Raw genomic sequence first — 13803 nt, 5'->3', positions numbered from 1 at the left:
GACTTCCTGCTTTCTAGGACTATGTTAAGCAGCCCTTATCTTGAAATAGAAAGCTCCAGGTGTGTGCTTGAAAGCAGACAAATAGGGACTGGTGTGTCCCTCGGCTTCCTACCCTGCCAACACCCTCGTATGTGCCTGTGCCCATTTGGAGGTCAGAGGAAGGCTTGTAGGTAGGAGCCTCTGTCTCCCTCTACAGTGTGGATCCACAGGGTCAGTTTCAAGTCATCAGGCTTGGAGGCAAGCACTGTGTCCTTACCCACTGAGCCGTCTTGTAGGCAGAGCTTTGAGTTTCATTTCCTCACCAGATGTCAGCATGCCCCTATGATGCCAGCAAGCCCCTATGATGCCAAAGCTTGGGAGGCAGAGACAGGAGGATCAGGAGTTCAGTGTTGTCCTTGGTGAATTCAGAGCCAGGCTGAGCTACATAAGACTATGAGACTTTCTTTTTGGTGTTTTGAGATAGGCTCTCACCATGTAACTTTGGCTGACCTGCAACTCTGTTTGAGGCTGGCCTCAAACTCACAGAAATCTGCACAGCCTCCCAAGTGCTGGGATTAAATGTGCACTACCATACCCAGCCAACATGAGACTTTCAAAAAATTAAAATAGGAATGGAGAGATGGCTCCATTAAGATCCCTTTTTTGCAGAGAACCCCAGTTCACACCCACATCACATGGTTACAACCACATGTTACTCTAGCTCCTGGGAATCTGATGCCTTCTTCTGGCCTCTGTGGGCCCCTGCACACATGGGCACATACCCACACACATGTACATAGTAAAAATAACAAAAATGCATCTTTAAAATTATTAAATGTCTTTCCCATCTAATACCCATTCCAAGCTAGGTGGATATTAGTCCTGGCCTTCGGATAGGCAGCCTGAGCCACGGAGAGGCTTGATGGTGCACGGGGTGCTTGGTAAGTCAGAGCTGGGGTGAGCCTGCTACAGAGCCTGGTACTAGTGCTTTCTGCTCTGTCCCACTGGCTCTGGAGGGGAATGGGACATGAAGTTATTAAACTGCCTGAGCTCAGGGTTAACGAGCAAGGTAGAGAGCTGTTGCAGGCTTTTGTGGAGCCCCAAATCATGACCCAGAGACTTACTATTAGTTATGAATACTCACCCTTAGCATACGCTTGTTTCTGGCTGGCTCTTATATCTTAACCTGTTTCCTCTTCATCTGCATTTTGCCTCAGGGCTTTTTACCTTACTTTCATTCTATATATCCTACTTCTCTGCTTTCTCCGTGTCAGTCTGTCTGGCAGTTGTCTGGCTGGCTGGCCCCAGGTGTCTCCCTGTCTTTCTCATTCATTGTCTTTTCTCTTATTCTCTTGAACCTAGATTCCCGTTACTCCTTATTCTCTCTACCCGCCAGCTTTTTATTAGGCCAATCAGGTGCCTTAGTGAAACAGCAACACATCTTTTCATAGTTACATAAATTCAACATAAACAAAAGCAACACATCTTTACTTAGTTAAACAAATGTAGCATAAACAAATGTAACTCATCTTTAAATAGTTAAATATTCTGCAACATAAACCAATGTAACACACCTTTACATAGTTAAGTATATTCCACAACATAAGCAAATGTAACACACCTTTACACATTTAAAATAATATTCAGAAGCATAGACAAATTAACACAGTTAAAGTAGTATTCTACAACAGAGATCAGGCTTGGCATACAGCAGACCGAGGGCTCAATACACAGACCAAAATGACCCTTAAGGACCTTTCCCACAGGAATACTGCCTTCCATCATGCAGGCACAGGGCTGGAGAGGGGCTGGCCTCCTGCTCGGGCAGTGCAGTGATGGCTGTCCACCCCACAGTCCTCCTGGGCCACTGTGGGACATGCTTCCACATACAGGTTTTTGTCTCCCTTATTGGGAACTTTGTGTGTGTGTGCGTGTGTGTGTGCGTGTGTGTGTGTGTGTGTGTGTGTGTGTGTGTGTGCACGTGCGCGTGCAGTGCCCTTGGAGGCCAGAGGAGAGCGTCAGAGCTCCTGGATATGGAGTTACAGGGGTTTCTGACCTGCCTGAGTGGGTGCTGAGAACCCAATTCAGGCTGTCTGGAGGAGCCTAATGGTTTTCCATCTACTGAGAGCTTTTAAAGATAAGTAATTTTTCTTAATCCTTTTTTTAAAATCACATTTTAAAATGTATTTTTTTCATAAGCACACAAAGTACAGGCTTCTTTGTAACATACTCATGTACACTTGGTTTTGGTTGCCTCCTATATCTCAGTTTTCTTCCACTGTCCTCTCCTTTCCACTTCCATACCTCAGTGTTGTTACCTTCCCTACCCATCCTCTTCCCCTCCCCCACAGGCCTCTTCTAGTTTCATGGCCTCTGCTTATTCTTACTTCCATGTAAATGCACATACATAAAAACCAGATCCTAGCCAGGCGGTGGTGTCTCATGCCTTTAATCCCAGCACTTGGGAGGCAGAGGCAGGCAGATCTCCATGAGCTGAAGTGAAGGACAGAAGGAAGGAAGGAAGGAAGGAAGGAAGGAAGGAAGGAAGGAAGGAAGGAAGGAAGGAAGGAAGCAAGCCAGGTCCTCACTGGGTAGTGGTGGTGTACACCTTTAATCCTAGCTCTCAGAAGGCAGAGGCAGGTGGATCTCTGAGTTCCAGGCCAGCCAGGACTATACCTGTCTCGAAAAGCCAAACAATAAAATAAAGTAAAATCAGATCCTGAGATTCTGCATTGAGGGAGAAACATACAGGTATTTGTCTGAGCCTGGGTTATACCATGTAATATTTTCTAGTTATATTCATAATGACTGAATCAAATTCCGTTATGTGACCAGGTGCCAAGCAGGACAGGGCCAAGAATGTCAGAGAGTCCATTTGGTCAGGATGGTTTTGTAGTCTCAGAGTTCAGGCATGGAATGGAAGGGGCAGTTATGGTGTGGCTACAAGCTCCTGTCTTCAGGGTAGACTGATTCTTCATCCCTGCCTGACCCAAGGTCTCTCCCCAGGGCTTCCATTTTCTCATCTGTGAGTGAAGTGGTAGTCAATGCTACCTTTCAAAAGACAAGATTGCCATTTAGAGTTCTGTATTGGCTTTATGAGTTTCGAGTTTGGTGCACTCTAAGGGCTGGGATAGGAAAAATGTTCCCAGAAGCTGTTCCTTCCTAGAAAAGAGCTCACAAAGCACAGCACTCCTTCAGAGTTCCTTTGCTCAGCTGGGTAGTGGTGGATCACACCTGTAATCCCAGCAGTCAGGAGGCAGAGGCAGGTGGGTCTCTGTGTGTTTGGGGCCAGCCTGGTCTACAGAGAGTTTTTTGAACCAGCCAGATCTGATCTGATAGGTACTTGCACGGAGAATGCAAGGTCTTGGCATTGGTCCCAAGCACCGTGTAAGAGCGAACATGGTGTACACCAGCAACCCTGGCAGCTTCAGGTTGTGGCAGGAGGCCCAGATCATGTCTGGCTTCATACTGAGTTTAAAGGCAGCCTTAGGTACATGAGACTCATCTCAAAAAAAAGAAACAACGTTTAGCATTGAATTACTTCAGGTTACTCTATTGTAAAGATTAAAGCAGAGAGGGAGCAGTTCTGTAGTAGAGCGTTACTCAGCAGGTACAAGATCCTGAATTCAAATTCCAGTAACACAAAGGATAATAATTAAATAAACAAAACTGTCTTATGAAGCTAGTAGAGGCTGGGTCATTTGGGAAACTGGACTACTGTCTCGCTCCTGATGACTAGAAAGGCCGGATAGCAGCTTGGGTGGTTTGGGGAGGTGGAGCTTTAGTATAAGTGACTCCATTTTGTTGTCTAGTCTTATATTTTGGAGCCGGGTGGGAGAGCCTAGTCCAAAACATCCGTGGTGGTCAGCACATTGATCATCTGTGGCTAACTCTGACAGAGGGGGGGTCTGACTCTGGCAGAGGGGGGGTGGGCTCTGTATAAGACTGTAGAAAGTAGCCCTGTGAACCTGTCTGTCTGTGACCTGTCCCTGCAGTCTTTTCTCCATGTCTCTGGATTTTCCCCTCCACCTCCCTCTTCTAGGCTGGGGTCCTGTATACCTGGACCACCCTCATGTTGTTCTTCACTAAAAACTGTTCATCCGTGGCTTTATTTTCTTCTCTTAACTCTTTTTTTATGACAAGCACATTTACTCACAGGATTATCCTGGATGGCCCAGCTCTCTTTGGCCTTGAACCTTCTCTGAGGCCTCCAGCAGGCCCCAGGGCCTACCCTGCCCTCCTCCCTCACTGTATGAGCAGGTGCTGGCTTTATCTTCTGTCCTGGGAATCCAAAGCTTCAAGGCACCTGAGGACTTGCCACTGCCTCCCCTGTGTGGCTCCCCCCACCCCAAATGGTACCTGGAGTTTTGCTCAGCCAGTGCATTTAGACCCAGAGGAACATTAGCAACAGTATCCTCACCTTCTGGACCCCGTGTCTCCCCGGTTTCTTGTTATCTAGGCAACCAGGAATCCTCAGGATCTAGACTAGTCTACATCAGCAGTTCTCAAACTGGGGGTCGTATATCAGATATATTCATTGAGATTCATCACAGTAGCAAGATTACAGCTGTGAAGTGGTTATGGTCAGAGGTCACCACAGCATGAAGAACCTTGTTAAAGGAAGGGTGAGAAGAAACAATGCCCCAGGGGGAAGAGTCAAGTGGGCTGGAGAAAACAGGCCCAGGGAGAAACGAATGGTCTGTGAACTGTGTTCGTTCTTTATTATTTTGAAGTGTGTGTGTGTGTGAGAGAGAGAGTGTGTACCTACCTGTATGAGTGCAAGAACCCTCAGAGGCCAGGAGAGGGCATCAGATCAATGGCTCTGAAGTTAGAAGAGGTTGGGAGCCACCCAGCATGAGTGCTGGGAACCAAACTGTCCACATGCTGTCGTCTCTCCAGCCCTGACAGCGTCCCTCCTGACTGGCACACTGGCAGGTGCTGCTTTATTCAGTGGTGTTTATTGAGCCATCACTGTGTGTTGGTTACTTCCCATTCTACAAGTGAGTGATTTGCCTACGTGTATGTTTGTGCACCAAATGCGTGTGGTCCCACAGGGGTCAGAAAAAAGCATCAGCTGCTCTGGACCTGGCGTCAGAGACAGCTGTGAGCAGCTGTGTGGATGCTGGGACCCAAACCCAGATCCTCTGCCTGAGCAGCTGGTGCTCCTAAGTGCCGAGCTGTCTGTCTCTCCTGCCCCTGGACTCACAGTCTTTAGGGAAGAGATAAGTGTAGACTGGACAGGTGAGTCGTGGTGAGCAGATTCCAGAAGGCTGAACAACTCTGGCTGAGGTTGAAGCAGGGAAGCAAGGGAAGCAAGTCCTTGTGGGTGGCTCATTGAACTGGTGACCTTTGCAGGAAGGCCTGAAGGAGGTGAGAGGAGAGACAAGGCCCTGGGAGGGAAGGATGGTCTAGACCAGCAAGGAGGCACATGCGTGTGTCACAGCAGTGATGACTCCAGGAGCTGAGTGAAGGGAAAGTGACGAGGGTCCAGCCCTATGTCACATGCTGCACAGGGACAATACTGTGCCCCCTACACAGAATGAAAAAGCACAGTGATAAAAAGCGTTACCTTGCCCTGTCCATGGGAACCTGCATCCTCTAGTCATTTGCTGAGCATCCAGTGCTTGGTGTAGTTTGTATTCTGGTAAGCATCTTCTTTTAAGAATGTTGAGAAAGCATGTTTTCGGGGGATGGATAATATTCCACTTTTCTGGCTCTGCTGATTTCTTGGCATTGTAAAAATGGAGCCAGCACCTGTGCATTTTCCTGCACAGGGAACTAAAGCATCCATCACAGGGGTTAATATTTATAGGCACAGCTAACTCTGGCAGCCATAGATAGTCCCAGGGCAGATGTATGTAGGTGTCCACAGCAGTTCCCTATGCTCGCCTCTCTGTGTCCATCACCCCATCTCTCCTCGGGGCATTTTCCTGTTCACTCCTTGGCCAGGTTGTCATCTCCTACTCTTGACAGAGGCAGGATTTCCCCAGAGAGGTCACAGTAAAATATTGGGTTGTCAGCGCTCAGCACTGAGTCCTGCCTGCCTGGCTTGGTGGGGGTTAGACGAGATGATGGTGAAGGCTCTTCTGGAATGTAAAAGGCTTCCCTAGTCTTCGTGGCTTAGGAAGAAAAGTGATGGTATCTAGACAGTACCTGGTGGCCATCACCCCCTGGCAGGAATGCTGATCCTTAGCTCTGGAGTCCCTTGAACACCTCACATGGAGCGGTCAGACCCAGGCATGTGGCTGTCCATGTCACAGGCATATGTGTGCTGCACATGCTCACCAGAGCATGGGGAGAGAGGGGGTCCTAGAGACTACTAAACTGTCACTTTGCTCAGTTGAGTATTAGAGTGGGCATCAGAAACGTGGGCCTCCTGTCAGCCACCCTTGGATAACCCAGCCTGGATCTTTCTAGGAATGGGCCTGCGGCTGCTTCCCTGACCATGCCAGACTCTGTAGGTTCTTTCTCCTGCTGCCTCCTTGTCTAGTGTCCTTCACAGCCTTGGTGGGGAAGTTTCAAATGCTGCCCTGTTCCTCCAGAGCCCTCCTGGGCTCCCTGCTTTCCCCAGGTTGATGCCCCTCCCACCCCTTTACTTCCCTGAACCTGGAACCATCCCAGCTGCAGCCACAGGACCCTACTCTGTCCCGTTGCCCCCGCCCTCTCCTCTTTGCATCTGCTGCTGTCACTAAGGAGCCCTGTGTCCTGTGTTTCCATCAGAGGCCTGATGGAAACAAGTCTCCCACCTGCCCTAGACTAGTCCGCTCCAAGATGCCCCACAGTGTCTGGCATCGGTCCTTCCATCAGTCACAGTTCAATATTTGTGTCAGCTCCTTGACTAATGTACTTAGCAAATGTTTGTTGAATGAATGAATGACAGCAGATGGCAGGGACCGAGAGGGAGGGCAGAGGTACAGGGAGGGCCTTGGCAAACATAGCTCCAAGGTCCTGGTAAGAAGGGTTCTGGAGAGGTCCTCTGCCTGGCAGCAGAGCCACTTGGTCAGGAGCTCCCTGAATGCTGAAGGCCTTTGCTTAGAACCATTGTTAGAAGGGTCCCTCATCTTTCCAGACCCTGGCAGGCCTTCCAGGTAGCTCAGCGGTGCCCTCCAACAGATTACTCAGCGTTCTTTAGTCAACACAGCTTTAAAGATGTCTTCCCCTTTTCACACAGCATAAAACTACCCTATGCTCCCCCAAGGAAACTTAAACATAAGAATATAATTAAGAAAATAAGACCAGTGTGGTAGCATACACCTTTTAGCCCTAGCACTTAGGAGGAAGAGGCAAATAGGTCCCTGTGAGTTCAAGGCCAGCCTCTCCCTGCTCCCTGCTGCTGGCAGCTGGGCAGCCCACCCGAGGCCCCTCACTTCCTGTTTCCCAACTCAGTCATGAGCTCCCTTCCCTCTGCTCTTTTCTCCAGAACATTCTCTGGTTACCAGAGCCTTTTTTTTTTTTTTTTTTTTTTTTTTTTTCCATCTAAGCTTTTTCTGGAGACCCAGGTAAGAACTAGAAACACAAGGGGCGGTCCCTGCCCACTGTCTTGTCTGCTCCCTGCTCTCGCTGGTGTTTTTAGGGATTGACCTCAGGTACCCACCAGGGTGAGTCCACCCTGGCCTCTGGGTGCCCTGAAGAGATGGGGTGACCTGAATTGGCAAGTGGGGAACAGTGAATTCTGCGGAGTTGCTGGCCCAAAAAACTGGGTCACTGGGTCAGCACACAGATTACTGATTGATTGGAAGGCTCGAGACACAGCCATCCAGGGCACTTTCCTTCCGTTTTCCCTTTGCATTTCTTTGCAGTATTCGGGGCAGAGCACCCTGCAGGTCTCCTATGGCGTATGGGAGGTAAGTGGGGAGACCTGTGGAGGTCCTGGAGTCCCAGTGCTTGCACACATTTAAACCAGTCACCTCGCTCTGCTGAGTGTCCCTCAGCAGTGATGCTCACAGCAGCCACAGTCCCAGTAGGTGGCCTTGGGCTGCACATCTTCCTCAGCTGTCTCCTGCTTCATGGGTTGGGGGGGGCTGACTTCCACAGGGCAGATACGAATGTCAGAGACATAAGGAAACTGATCCCTTGGCAAGCAAGTGCTGCAGGCCAAGGCTGTCAGTGTGCTTACTCATTCACCAAGTGCCTGTTGAACACTCATTGAAAGGCACTGTGCCAGCCCCCGGCACCCCACCTCAGCAGAGCAGAGGACATTCCTGGGGTATGAGGGTGCGGAGAGCCCAGAGCAGCCAGTGAACCTTGCAGATTGGAGTCAGGATTGAGATAAGTGGAGTGGAGTAGAGTGTATAGCCCAGGAGGGCTTCCTGGAAGGAGCTGTGGGTTAGTCTGGAAGGACAGCCAGTGAGAGCCAGAGAGCCAGTGATCCTCCAGGGAGAGCCAATACTTGAGTGCAAGCCTCAGCCTCTGTGGCCTCAGTGTGATGGTGGCACAAGGGGGACACAGGACATGGCAGGAAGATGGGGCTAAGGAGAGATGCAGGGACCAGCTGCAGCCACCTTCAGCTATGATTTGGTAGTTTTGTGGCTGGAGTAGCCAGGAGGGCTGTGCAGGCTCTTCTGACAGAATAAGCCAAGGGGCTTGCAGCCACACAGGGGTCAGTGGGGAGGGTTTCTGACTCAGATCCCGCCCTAGGCCAAGGAGATACTGGCTTCTGGTGCATTCTTGACCCTGCAGTGCATGGAAGGCACATGGTACAGTGACTAATGCGTGAGCTTACCTGCCCAGACACCACCTGTGTCCCTGTAGTCATTGTGTGCCGCTGACATAGTTCCTCCCCCTCCCCCCTCCTCTCTCTCTTCCCCCTTCCCCCTCCCCCTCCCCTCTCTCTCCTCCCCTTCCCCCTCCCCCTCTCTCCCCCTTCCTCTCCCCTCCCTCTCCCCCTCCCCCCCTTTGCCTCTGTGTGTATGCTCTCCCTGTGTCCTCTTCTGTCTTGGGGTAGTTGTGACAGAGTTAATAAGGTTAGGTACGGTCAGTAAGTGTGGGAGCTGGAGCCATGGTGAAGGGCATAGTGAGAAGCCCATCTAAGATAGGGCTTGAGGAAGGGGCCTGGCAGCCCCTGGCATGTGAGTCACCCCCCCCCCAGCCACCACCATCACGGCAGGGGACCGTCTCTCACATTACTATTAGTTTTGTCTTTTTATTTTATCCTGATTCTATTTATAGAAAAGGTAACTGTGTTACTAGCTTTCTGTCTGTATTTATGACCAAACTATTCAAGAGAACATGTGAAAGGGGGGGTTCCTTATTTTGGCTCACAGTTTCACAGGGTTTGTTCCTTGGTGGTGGGGAGGCACAGTTCACATCTTGGTGGCTAGGAAGTGGGGGTGGGAGGTCAGGATGGATAGCTGTTCGGGCTGGCCTTCCCCTCCCCTTAGCCCATTCTGGCCAGGTCTGTCCCGTGAGTTGTGGATTGTTTTTTATAGTGGATGCTTCCGTGTCAGTCCTTAGCCATTCTGTCTGTGGCTATCAGAGCCCTCTTAACCTGCCCCCACTCAATCAGATCATGGAAGGATAACCTTGTACTAGCATTCCATCACTCCACTTATGGTGGAGTATAACCATAGACACAGCTTACAAGTAGGGCCTCTGGGTCAAATGTATGCACTTGTCCTTATATAATGTGAGGGCCAGTGTCCATGGACTTGGCCAACAAATATTTAATAAGACTTACTTCAAATTTGGCTCAAAAATTATGGTAATGATCTTATTCTTGCCCAGTGGAATTAGTAATAGATGGGTCCAGTTGCCCGCCATGGAGGCCATGCCATATCACCTACTCATGCTCAATAACATTGTCTGCAGCATGCCTTCTGGCCTGGGGGGTGTATTTTTGTTGCTTCTCAGCACCTAGGATCAAGCCCAGCACTTCACATGTGCTGTCCAGTGTCCACCATGAGCCCACACCCACTCATGCTTTTTTGAAAGACATCTCAGGGCCGGGTGTGGTGGTGCACGCCTTTAATTATGTAGCTCTCCTTGCCTTAGAACTCCTATGTAGACAAGGCTACCCTCTTGTGTTGTGGTTAGAGGCATGGCCATCATGCCTGGTTTAGATTACTAGTCTTTACTTAGGAATTGAGCACTTGGATAAAAGTTGAAAGTATTTCTATATTTATTGTCTGATTGATTGATTGATTGATTGATTGATTGAGTTTGGTTTTTAAGGCAGTGTCTCATGTTGCCTAAGCTGGCTTCAAACCATGGAACTTTTGATCCTCTGTCCTCTGCCCCAGAGTACAAGCTGGTCTATGCAGTGCTGAGGACCAAACCAGGACCCTTGAGTGCTCAAGAGGCAATCAAGCTACAAACAGAGCCAGGATTTGCCTTTAATTTGTTTTTCCTTAAATTACCTCTAACTATGTAGAACTTTTATACTTTTATACAATGAAATTTGTTAATCTTTAACCTGTAATCTTGTCACCCACAAGGCTTTTATGGGTTTATTATCAGGGCCTAATCTTACTATGAGATGAGTTTTATGTCAGCACGTTGTTTCTTGTACTTTGTGAGGGTTTTTGTTGTTTTGGCAGGATTTCCTGTAGCCCAGGCTGGCCTTAAACTCTGTAGCTGGGGATAACCGTGCGCTTCTGACCCTCCTATTTCTACCTCCTGAGTGCTAGGATTACAGATGTGCACCACCATCTGCTGAGGATCAAACCCAGAGGCTCCCCACTGAGCTACATCCCCTGCTCTGGTTTGCATATCCTTGCTTTAACTTAACTTTGAGTCTCTGGTGCATTTGTACTTGGTCTTAGTGTAGATGTGGGGCCAACTTCCATGTATGTGCCTTCCCAATTGTTCTCACAACTGACCGAAAACTTCAAAGTTTCCTCTTGATTTGATGTGTGTGTGTGTGTGTGTGTGCATGCTCACACATGTGTGTGAACTTGTGCATGCTGTGATGAGATAGTCACATCCTTCCTGTCACTGTCACTTACTGGGAATCTTCCAGAGCCACAGATTTCCAACTTCTAGCTTCCTACCGCTTAGACTTCCTTCCGGGCTGCATATCCGGCTGCCTGTTTAGCCTCTGAGATGCTGCTGTGTAGTCCAGGCAGGGGAAGACCTCGGGATGATTAGATGGGGCTAAGTGTGAGGAAGGAAGAACATGGGGTATTCAGGTGCTTTGCTGGGCAACACTAGTTGTCAGGCAAACTTGCTTGCACTTCACAGCTACAGGGGTGTGGTGAATGCCGTTAATCCCGTGCTTAGGGGGCAGAGGCAGGCAGATCTTTTTAAATTCTAAACCAGCCTAGTCTACAAAGGGACTATTGTAGATCAGCCAGGGCTACATAAAGATACCTATTTCACAAGACAAATGAATAAATAATGCACACACACATACACAAGTCCAAGCTGCTTCCCACAGTGGCCACAGGCAGGACTGGATGCCCCTCAGAACAGTGGCTCTGGGCAGCCACGTTCTTAGCGACAGTGCTGGGTGGTGGGGGCTGTGATGTGTACTGGTACCTCCAGGAGGCATTGGAGAGCTTTGATCATTCTGCAGCTGCTCAGGCAATTTAGGATTGCTCATGGAGCAGATGAAGATGGTGCAGCAGGGTCACCATATCTAGTTAATGAAAACTACTCTATCCTGCCAACCTGCCCTGAGAGCCAGATGAGCACTGATGGGAGGGTGGAGGACTTGGCAATGTGAGAAGTGTAGACCTCTGGAGGCGGTAGCTCACATCTGTATCCCAGCACTCGAGAGGCGGGCGGAGGGTCATGTTTTGGCTGCATCGCCAATTGAGTCCATCCTGGGCTGCATAAAGCCCTGTCTCCAAAAAAATCAGGAGGTTCTTCAGGGACTGAGCTGTGTGACAGTGCCCACCACCCTCTCCCCTGCAGTAACTGCCTCTCCCCTAACCTCTTCTGTCTCCCCCTGCCTAGGAGATCCATCTGTGCTCAGACCCAGATGGTGCCAGAGCTATGACCAGGCCTGCAGGCGCCACGCCGAGTGGGGGACAGCCATGGAGCGGCCACAGGAGGAGGCCCCTGAGGCCAGGGAAGAGGAGAAAGAGGAAGTGGCCACGACTGAAGGATCCCCAGAGCTCAACGGGGGACCAGAGCACTCGCTTCCTTCCAGCAGCTGCACAGGTGTGGAGGAGGATGAGGGGGGCACATAAGGGTCCGGGTTGGGTTTCTGTGAACAGCCTGCGGTGGGATACTTACAAGTGGAGTAATATAACTAATGGCAGAGTCCTGCCATTGTCAATCACCAACTGGTGAGCCAGGGGTCCCTGGGAAGTCACAGCCTTTCTGGAAATAGATAGAAGATAGGAGGGTGCGTATAGGACATGTAATCATCATCTTGTCACTGCTATCCATCGAGTGGCTCTGACCCCTGTGCACAGCCCTCCCCAGAGCTTCGTATGTGCTTGGCAGGCACTCTACTACCGGCTGCACCAGGAATGTGAGGCGTGCTTAACCCAGGAGACCTGGTACTGAGTCTATGCTTCTCCAGGATTGAACATAAACGCCAAGTGGTTTGAATAGGTGACTGTGACTTGGGTCACTTTTGAGCATCAGGTTTCAGCTGGCTCTTTCCACTTGCTGGGTCATTTCACTGACCCTCTGTTGGTGGCAATGATGATATTCTTCTCTGGTGGTCAGCATAGCCGTGACATCTGCCTCGTCCTTATGACAACGTGTCAAGCCTGCACACTGTGCCCTTGGGCCCTAGCTCTCGCTGCTTGCTCAGGCCCCTCTCCTGTTCCCCCCCCCCCAGTCTCTCCTCTGAGGGCCTTGGGCAGTGCACCCTGCTGATCCCAGGTCCTGCTGTCAGACAGAGAGCCTATCAGTCCGGAGGGATGGGCTTCGTAAGACATGGCTTGCTGCTAGTATCAGCTGGACACACCACTCTGGGTTCTGGTGTCTACAAGTGACAGTTATGCCTGGAGTAACACAGGGCTGCTGTGGGGTAGAACCAGCCCTTGCCTGCTTGCGACCACTAAGGGGTCAAACCCATGAGCCTGTCACCTGAAAGAGACAAAGCAAGGCTTTTTGTCTTTAGAGCTCAGAGTGGTGGTGTGGAAGACACTGTAGTCCTGCTCAACTACCCACATCCTCAGAGTGACCCCACCTGTTGTGGTGTGAGGTGGGGGCCCAGAGTAGCCTGTGTTCTTGTGTGTTAGAGGGAATGGCTGTGATGGCCCTGGAGACCCAAGTGTTCTCAGGAGAGAGGAATGGCTTCCAGGAGTCAGAATTTACTCAGTGCTGTCATCGGCTGCTTTTAAATCAGGAAAGAGCCAGAGGAGGCCCAGGGGTGGTGGTGCATGCTATTAATCCCAGGACTCAGGAGGGAGAGATAGGAGGAGCTGTATGAGTTCAAGGCCGGTTTGACCTACATAGTGAGCTCCAGGCCAATCAGAGGAATATAGACAGACCCTGGAGGGGAATTGGAGAAAGAGACAAAGAGAGAGTATATGCTAGATAAGAAAGTGTCAGAGGGCAGGACACACTGGGGACAGTGTGCCAGATGTCAGGAAGGTGCTGGGGACAAGTTTTGAACAGGGAGGACAGGGGCATGAGGTCTGGCCTGGCTGCCTGCCCTGGCAACTTTGCCCCCATATCTGGATCTAGGTAGGAAGAGCCCTGTCCTGGGATTTCCTACCATAAGCATGACTAGGGTTGTAATGTTCACGTGCCAGCCAAAGTGCAGTGGATGGAGCAGAGTCAGGTGAGGACAGGAACAGGGGTGGTGGGAACATCTGGAGTGACATTGATTATGAGGACTCACAAGGCACCATGTCTGGTCCTGTTTTTTGATAAATGGATAAAGTAGAAGCGGCTGGGTAACTGAATTGATGACAGCTGTCA

General features: G+C 50.1%; 1 protein-coding gene across 1 annotated transcript in view; it reads left to right on the top strand.

The window, feature by feature from the left end:
* Nucleotides 1-13803, top strand: part of Ppard (peroxisome proliferator activated receptor delta) — a 61956-nt gene that overhangs the window by 36878 nt on the left and 11275 nt on the right. Inside the window, exon 3 of the mRNA XM_051187118.1 lies at nt 11875-12081. Coding sequence (XP_051043075.1) covers nt 11955-12081 — 127 coding nt within the window. The 5' untranslated portion in view covers nt 11875-11954. The remainder of the gene's footprint in view (nt 1-11874; nt 12082-13803) is intronic.

This window comes from Phodopus roborovskii, unplaced genomic scaffold (assembly GCF_943737965.1).
Source record: "Phodopus roborovskii unplaced genomic scaffold, PHOROB, whole genome shotgun sequence".
Classification (NCBI taxonomy): Eukaryota; Metazoa; Chordata; class Mammalia; order Rodentia; family Cricetidae; genus Phodopus; species Phodopus roborovskii.
This window is presented reverse-complemented; position numbering and strand designations above follow the sequence as displayed.